The sequence below is a fragment of the Carcharhinus amblyrhynchos genome, chromosome 6, assembly GCF_965287045.1.
Source record: "Carcharhinus amblyrhynchos chromosome 6, sCarAmb.v2.hapA, whole genome shotgun sequence".
Taxonomy (NCBI): Eukaryota; Metazoa; Chordata; class Chondrichthyes; order Carcharhiniformes; family Carcharhinidae; genus Carcharhinus; species Carcharhinus amblyrhynchos.
In genome coordinates, this window is record NC_137329.1 from 7,946,194 (window position 1) to 7,955,059 (window position 8,866).

General features: G+C 48.5%; 1 protein-coding gene across 2 annotated transcripts; it reads right to left on the reverse strand.

Moving 5' to 3' along the window:
- Window positions 1-220: 220 nt before the first annotated feature.
- Window positions 221-1,127, reverse strand: bdnf (brain-derived neurotrophic factor). Of its 2 annotated transcripts, XM_080191531.1 has the most exons (2): window positions 887-1,119; window positions 221-850 (listed from the first exon to the last, which is right to left on the reverse strand). In XM_080191531.1, exons 1-2 carry the CDS (start codon window positions 1,104-1,106, stop codon window positions 354-356), a joined length of 717 nt encoding a protein of 238 aa, XP_080047657.1. In that variant the 5' UTR covers window positions 1,107-1,119; the 3' UTR covers window positions 221-353. The 2 variants fall into 2 exon arrangements, with proteins under 2 accessions (XP_080047657.1, XP_080047658.1); XM_080191532.1 differs by having other exon boundaries at window positions 221-1,127.
- Between the last annotated feature and the right edge of the window lie 7,739 nt (window positions 1,128-8,866).

An 8,866-nucleotide genomic window follows, 5' to 3' on the forward strand; every position in this document is an offset into this window, starting at 1 on the left:
TTAGTTGGACTTTTCCGATGGACAGATTCTTATTGAATGAACAACTGAAGCAGCATGCAATATTTTTTTTAAACTTGTCGTTTCAGTTCTTGGCAACGTCATCCAGCAGACCACGATATTGTGAGGAATGGAATACAGGCGGACTGGTTTCGGTTTGAATTTGTGAGCGAGTAAATTTTTTTTTGTTTCCTTCTCGAGTCATGGATATGTTCAATAAATAGACATAAAGCCACTTTTTTCACTGTATAAACTTCATTTTTACATGCAGTCCATAAAATTTTCTCCGACGGAATAATTTATCCTGATGTGTGTAATATATACAAATCTCAATAAAATCTATATACACTCATTCACTATCTCCCCCTCTTGAAGGTTAATGTGCAAACGCAAGAAGTGTCTATCCTTATGAATCTCCACCCAATTTTTTTCCTACTATCAATGGTGAGCGCTCGCACATAAGATTGGCTAGTTTTACACTGGGAGTTCCAGTGTTTCTTGTCTATCCCTCTGCAACCTTCGTTGGTGAAACCTTTGGGGTTGCATCTGGTCTCGTAAAAGTACTGCTTGAGCTGCCCGTTCTGGACCAGGATCTTTTCCAGGACGCTGACCGTCTGGCCGGACATGTCCACGGCTGACTTTTTCTTGTCGGCAGTCACCCACTGGCTAATACTGTCACACACGCTTAGCTCTCCCCTTCTGGCCGGGTCTGAGTGGCGCCTGACCCTCGCAGACATATTGGCCGAATCCAAGTAGTTCCTGTACTCCTCCATCAAGAAGAGCAAAGGCGGTTCCAAAGGCACTTGGCCGCTCAGCATGACCCGGGAGGAGTACAGATCCGCCTCCTTGTCCCCTCCGCCTCCTCCTCCTCCTGCACCTCCACCTCCGCCGCGGTCACTCGGCCCAGCCTCCGGCTCCACCTCCAGGAGTTCTTCCAGTACGTGCTCCACCGTGTTGGCCAGAGCCCCCAGTCCATCTCCCCGGCCTCCGCCATCCAGGAACCCGGGGTAGAGCGAGGCGCCGTCGCCCCGGCCTCCAGCTTCTGTCATTGGGGCAGCGTTCAGGCAACCGAAGGATGAGATAACCATAGTAAGGAACAGGATGCTCATTACTCCCCGCAGCTGGTGGGACTGTAAAGGGGGAGGGAGGCGAGAAGGAAAGGAGAGAGAGAGAGAAAAAAACACACCAAGAATATTGTTATTGGAAAGGTTATGACACCAGACAGAGACTCTCAAAACTTGCAAACCGCTGACATGAATGCTATTGAGTGAGTGTGTCAAGTAACCAGATCTCAGTCCCATTGTGGTCACTTAAAGAGTAATATAATCCCAGACTGGGTGTATAATGACTATAAACTTGTCCCTAATGTACAATACCAAAATACTGTTGTGACCAAAAAAACAGAATTCTACTCCGTAAAAAATAAGCCCAAACCTCAAATCAATGTTACCAGCTCCAGAGAATAACTTTTTACAAGAAGTAATTTTTCCCAGATAAGGTTCGGATTACCAAATTGATTTACTATTTGGTCCAAGTTTACAACTCACACTGGGGTCTTTTATTTGGCAATGTACTCCGGTCAAAGCGCCAATGTTGCAGGTTAGGTGCATTGGCCATGCTGGACGCCCCCGAACAGGCGACGAGGGGATTTTCACAGTAATTTCACTGCAGTGTTAATGCATGCCTACTTCTGGCGCTAATAAATAAATCTAACAAAAAAAAATTGAATAAATAAATAAACAGTGCCTCTCGCCTGTCCAGGTCCACTCAGTCCTTCACACAGCTCCCATTCAGCCAACTTTCCAATGGGAGCACTCATGTGGTCCCTGGACGGCGAGTGAGACATTTCACTGAGGTCACTCCAAATATGGTTGGTGACTTCACCCTGTCCCAGGGTGGGGGTTCAGTTTATTCATGTAAACAACGTCCCTCAGTCACTCTCACCCCATCCGAATCATTCTCTACATTTCCCACAATGATGGAACAAGGCAGCAAGGAAGGAGTCAAACTGGGAATCCGGGGGGGGGGGGGGGTGGGGAGGGGACAATATTACAAGTCACACTGGGGTCTTTGCAATGTACTCCGATGAAACTGCCGGTCAATGTTCCAATGTTGCTGGTTAGGTGGATTGGCCATGCTAAATCCCCCCCTCAGTGGGTGGGGGGGATAATATTACAGACACCCACATGGCAGCGAAAATACCATTTCGATCCGATTAAAATGGAATCGGCGGAAAGCTGTAGAGCTTTGTATATAGTGAAACCTTCTCTATATTCTGGAAACTTTTGTAAATATCCAGGAGTAATTCCTTGCAATAATTCCTTGCAACACATTCGCCACATTTCTAACCCTGGAGCAAATCGAGTTTCTAGAATCTAAGTGCAGAAGGAGGCCATCCTAGAGTCTACAGTGGAAAAGAGGCCATTTGGCCCATCGAGCCTGCACCGTCCACAATCCTAGCCAAGTCCTGTCCTCGTAACCCCACATATTTACCTTCCAAATCCCCCTGACATTAACGGGCAATTTATCATGGCCGATCCACCTAACTCATACCTACTTGGGGACAGAACAGGATCAGGTCGGGTTTATATGAAGTTCTAAATGCTATTTAATAAAAAAGGCTTTCTTTGCAACTTTTGAAATGCTGAGTGGTCTATCGAGGGGCAGCTGGATAAGGGCTTTCTGCCCATTCTCCACACATATCAAGACTTACAAATCTTGACGGAAGTCACAGATCATTCAGTTTGTAACTTATGTTTTGGGATCCGGTGTAGCAAAGTTGGGGGGGGGGGTGGTAGTGGAGATGAAAGAGGTTGTTGTGGGTGGGTAGGGGGGGGGGGAGCGGAAGAACAGTGTATTAATCCCTTAACAAAACAAAATGCCACAACTGGCGAAGGAGGGATGCAGGTGAAGTGTTGGACACAGTAACTGAGGAGCTCGGGCTAACAGTCTCGGTCAGTTTGCTCCGTATCCCTCGCTCACGCCACAAACATTTGCCCGGGAACACAAAAGTTGTGGAGTCATTAACATCGTTAATCACAAACGGGGCTGCCTGCGGACAGCTAAAGGGAATTCTGCGGCGTCAAGTTAAAAATATTGTACAATGAACAAAACACAGCAAATACAGCAAAATAAATACTCCACTGAAAAATATCCGGCCATGTTAATGGGGAAAGAGAAGCGACACTTAGATTTACTGGGATGGGATTATAGCCAGCCAATAAAAACACTGGAGCAAATTAGTGCAATAAACATAATTTCATTAACTCCAAACTTAAAAAAAACCCGTGATAACTTATATACACAACTGTAAAGCAGCCGCGATTCATCACTACGTGATAATACATCCAGGAAACGATGTGACCAGAATTTTTATTTCATTAAGATGCAGTTAACAGAACTCAGACACCCAGCAGAGAAAAAAAACCGTCTCTCAGTGAAAGGAGAGTTTTCTCATTGGATCATTGCAATTTCTTCCAATTAGCTTCCTCGCCTGCTCCCTAAACAGGAGATTTTTTTAAAAAAATCAGCTGGGCTTGGGGGGGGGCGGTATTTTCCGGCAGCTGGGCTGGTGGACAGCATTGGAAATCCAGGAAGGTGTGTGCTCAGTCTGAGCAGGGGGACTTTCCTTTGGACTAACTCACTCACTCAGTGGAGATATTCTGGGCTTGTTTACCTGGGCAGCTTGAGAATAGACGGGGAAAGAAGCCTTCTGAATGAGCCACATTTTTCCTCAATCGGGGGTGGGGGAAAAGGGCCTCTTTAGTCACAAACAACAGCTTTCAGTAACCCCACCACCGCCCCCCCCCGCTTTCCCCCCTCACAACCACAGTAAGAAGTCTCACGACACCAGGTTAAAGTCCAACAGGTTTATTTGGTAGCACGGGCTTTCGGAGCGCTGCTCCTTCATCAGGTGAGTGCAGGTGCCCCCAGTCCAACGCCGGCGACTCCACATCACGGTTCACAACCACCACCCAGGCCACCTGCCTCCCACCTCCGCAACTGCCCCTCCCTCAGGCCACCCAAGGCTCCCACTCATGCAGTTGATGCGAAGACACTTGACCTTGGCTGTGTTACTCTGACTGGCCTCTGACCCTCCCGAGGAAAGGTCAGCGGGCTGGAAAACTCTGTGCCCTAGCCCCTGACCTGGCCACTCACCAGGTGACATACACCGGCTCCTCCGAGTTCAAACCCTCACCCCCGGCCCTCTCTCTGAACCTCCAAGAATATTGCATTCTCTGCACTTTGGCCTCTTTGCCAACCACCCCCTCAAACACTTCAGCCCATCGAATGACTTTCAACTATCCAGATTCCAAACACTGGAATCCTCGCCTTAAACTCCCCCTCTCTCGCCCTTCCCTTTTCTAAGACTGTTTCTAACGCCACCCTTTTTCCTGAAATTCCAAAACAAAACATCCAAAGGTTTTTACTGTCAACCTGTCCTCTCGGTTCCGGGGAAGGAGTGCGTTAAATAAAGGTGAATGTGGTTAAACAGAGAGTCAGAGTGTGACTCGCCCCCTTGTCAGATTCTGGAAGGTCCGAACCCTCCCAATGCTGGGTTCTAGGGATGTGTAAAACCGATTGGGACGAGTCTCAATCTTTGGTGCCATGTCTCCCCCTCCCCCCCCCAGCCCCTGTGTTTGAGCTAAGATGACAGGTCAGTCATCAGCACTGTGTAATCCTGTACACCAACCTGCCTCAGGTAACAAGGTTCTCCAGTCCCGCCACCACACCCAGAAAGTCACTTCCTCTACAGGTGGGGGCATTCTCCCTCCCTCTATCTGTGTCCAGATGGGCAGCAGAACTCAGCGTGAAAAAATGTCAGGGCGCGTTTGTGTTCACCCGGGACTAACTCCCAGTTATTGCTGGTTAGAAATAAAGCCTCACTCTCGCCTTGCCGCCGTTACTCCCGCATCCATTTGTGTCTGAGTACATTAGACAAATGGACAAAGACATGATTTCCATTTCAGACGGCGAGCCCCCTTTCCGCACTGACAAACTACAGTTGCGTCAATGGGAGCCAATCTTTTTTTTAAAAATGTAAAACCGGGTCAGTAACATGCACAACCTTCCCCGAGAGAGAGAGAGAGAGAAACCGCTTTCATTGCGTGACATGTTAACAAGAGGGAGCCAGGAGCCCCTGTTTAAACCCCCTACTAGGAGGAGCAGTCCAGGTGACTCCCTGCTGTTTACTGATAACAATGTTTGTCTCCTCTCTCCACTGCCGAGCTGTTTGCTAAAACCAGTCCCATTCACCCGGCTGTTTGTTCTGTTTTTCGCTCCGCCAAAACAATAGTCAAATAAAAAGCTTTTATGATCCACCTGCCTCCCCCCCAGCACCACCTCCCCTCCTCTTTCCCTGAACCCGCACGCAATCTCATTAACCTGTGTTTCCGTCTTTGTCAGCCGCAGGTGAAAGTGGCCTCTCCAATGTTGCCATTTCCCCCTCTAAGCCGGTCAACAAAAACTAAAGCTAGTTATAAAGTTAAAAAAAAACAAACAAAATACAGGCGTGAATTAGGGTCTTTTAACTTGATCTCAACAAGAGTCCCTAATTAAAGTCCTCTAGTCTCTCAGGCTTTTGATTTTCCCGGAATGTATTTTTTTAAGGATGTTTCTCATTTTCTGTTTTCGTTACAATAAACTTTTGATTACAAAGTGCAAAACGCAGTCATGCTCGCAATAGCCGCTTGGTGCCACTATTGCTCGCACTTTGCCTCTTCTGCATCAGATGATATGCGAATTTTAACATTCTTCTGATTAATTAATTGCGATCAGTTGCACCCAAACGCTTATTTTACAAACATAACTGGTGCAGGGAGATGTCGCGGACTCTAACACGCACACCTCCCCCAGTAGACTTGGTTGTTAAAAAATAAATAAATGAATTCAGGTTTAATGTAAACTCTTTGAAACGGTGACAAGTCCGACCGGGCGACCCTGCAAACCCTCGAAAACAAGCTTTCCAAAACCCCGTTACCACATCGCCACAAACTAGCTGACACATGCGTGTCCCAATGTTAGCTGAGAAAAACACTCGAGGTTTAGAAGCGAAAGTTTCGCGGTGGATTAATACTTTCCACGGTGCACTTTCTACACAGTCGCGTTAAACATTAATTTACAAATCCGCAGACTTACAATTGTGACCATCTGTTGGGCTAGATTTCCCCTCCCCCGCTGCCCCGTAAATAAATAATCATCCATTAATACTGACCTTAAGTTACAATCGCCTGGAAGTGGGGAGTCCTCACGCACTACAAACTATTATCCTTTGGGTGTGGGTTTTGCTAAGCGTTAATCGATGGAGTTCCCAGTGGAAACTTTAGTTCACATCTTGCTGGATAAGGGGGCAGTAACAGGTCTGCCCGCGAACACGGAGCTTTGTGGACTTGTCATTCTCTTTGCCCCGGCGCTCTGACTGATCGCTAGCGCGGCCACGGCTCCAGTTTCTCATTAAATCTTTATGAGATCTCCAAGTTATTTGCTGCAAGGCTTAGCTGTCTGTGTGAGTGAGTGTGAGTGAGTGTGTGTTTTACAGCCCTCCACACAGCGTGTTCCTGCAGACTGCGTGATCTGGACACTTGACAATAGGGAATGACTTGGGTCTTGACATCACCTATAAGTGACATGGGCCTCTCTCTGCTCCACTCTCTCTCCCTCTTCCAACTCTGTCTCTCCCCCCTCCCTTTCTCTCCCCCACCTCTCTCCCTTTTTCCCCCACCTCTCTTTCTTCCCCTCTCCCCCACCCCTCTTTCTCCCCCACCTCCCTTCCTCTCTTTCTCCCCCTCTCCTTTCCCCTCTTTCTCCCCCACCTCTCTCTCCCTTTCTCCCTCTCTCCCTCTCCTTCTCCCCCCTCCCTCTCTCTCCCCCCTCTCTCCCCTCTCTCCCTCTCTCCCTTTCTCCCCCTCGCTCCTCTTTCTCTCTCCCTCTCACCTTCTCTCTCCCTCTTCCCCGTCTCTCTTTCCCCTTCTCTCTCTCCCCGCCCCCCCCAGTACGATTTCAAAACACCGTCATTTTTCACTCTGGGGGCAAAAAGTCCTCGATACAAATTCTAACTCCAAAGTTTAAAGAAAACATCTGTTTTTAGAAGGATTAGTTTTCTCCAGATTGTTAAATCAAATTCATTTTCACACACACACACACACATACACACCCTCTAAAAGCTGCTGATTAAACTGACGGTGCTCCAGAAACTCGGCTATCGCCGCTATTTGGAAATAATAGTTGCTGATTCAGCCAACTGAGCTCAACTTGGAGAACAACATTTAAATTTTCCTGGTCTCCAGGATTGGATTTGGGCTGAAAGCACTTGGTCTACATCGAGCTGTACACTGACCCCTCGCCACCTTACAATTCAATCAACTTAATAAGTACATTGCTTATTAATGAGCTCCGATGATAGATTTACAGTCACCCAATTTTGTGACAGAACTCCCGGGAGTTTAAGCTACAGCTCGGTTTTTGGGTGGCGGGGGAGGTGGGGGAGGGTTGCGAATCCACTTTAACGTTCGTTCCATATCCTAAAGTATCGAAATCGTGAGTGAGTGAGTGAGTGAGTGTGTGTAACAACCCACCGTCTTGTGTTAGGGTTCGGAGGAAGCATCAACACACACTCTCATTGGGAGAACTTGCCGGCACTCTGTCTGTCTGTCTGTCTCTGACTCTCCTCCTGCCTCCGCCGAAAGGATTCCTTCTCTTCTGCGGATGGTAAATTATTGATGGCGGAAACTACATGGTGGGTGGACGTGGAGAGTAATGCCACACTCATACAGCAACTGCATTTGGTATTCCAGTGGTGAGCTGCTGCCGCTCGCTGTTTGACTGTACATGCTCGGGGAGTAGAGAGTGCAGTGTAATCTGCCTGCCAAATTGTTACTGTCTCCAAACGGAGCTGGGAAATCCCAGAATATGCTAAACAGAAGCCGGTGACGTGCTCATCTCCCGTTCACGTGATTCTTGTTTGTTTTTCTAAACCCCCCCTTCCCCAAAAAAAAACTCCCCCCCCCATCGGATTGCTCATTTCTGTGCTTTTATTTAGCCCCATTATTCAACAGCAAAGTTTATTACTGAGTCCCTTCCGCCCAGAAAGATCCTCATTCCTAATTGATATCACTTTGTTAAGGTCATCACTTACTCTCCAATAAACAGCATTCCCCCCCCCTCACTTCTTGCTCAAGTTAACACAGGTCTCTTTCCAATTTGGGCACTTGTCATTTATTTTAAATTTCAGAGGAAGTTATATAGTATGAAATGACTGGTTGGATGTTTTATCTCGCAGTTTCTCCCCCCTGCTGGGTCCCTCCCGCTTCTCTCTCTCTCTCTCTGTTTCATTTCGTTTGTCGCTGTGTAAACTTTGCAGAGTTGGGTCTCCGTTAACCCTGAAGGCGCCGAATTCGCTGCAAACCCGCCATCTCATTGCAGACCGCGCACTGAGCTCAGCGGATCCTGTACCTTGCCATTCAGAGCACTCCAGCCAGGATGTGCCCTCCTCCCTACCCCCCTCACCATCCCCAATCCCTACATCCTCCATCCCCATTCCCCCATGCCCACTCCCCTCCATCCCCACTCCTCTCCATCCCCACTCCCTCCATCCCCACTCCTCTCCATCCCCCCTCCTCTCCATCCCCACTCCCCTCCATCCCCATTCCCCCATCCCCACTCCCCTCCATCCCCACTCCCCTCCATCCCCATTCCCCCATCCCCACTCCCCTCCATCCCCATTCCCCCATCCCCACTCCCCTCCTTCCCCACTCCCCTCCATCCCCATTCCCCCATCCCCACTCCCCTCCATCCCCACTCCTCCATCCCCAATCCCCTCCATCCCTACTCCCCTCCATCCCCACTCCTCCATCCCCATTCCCCCATGCCC

Bases quoted from the DNA above. Each gene is read 5' to 3' on its own strand.
- bdnf (XM_080191532.1), bottom strand. From the start codon at position 1,106: ATGAGCATCCTGTTCCTTACTATGGTTATCTCATCCTTCGGTTGCCTG.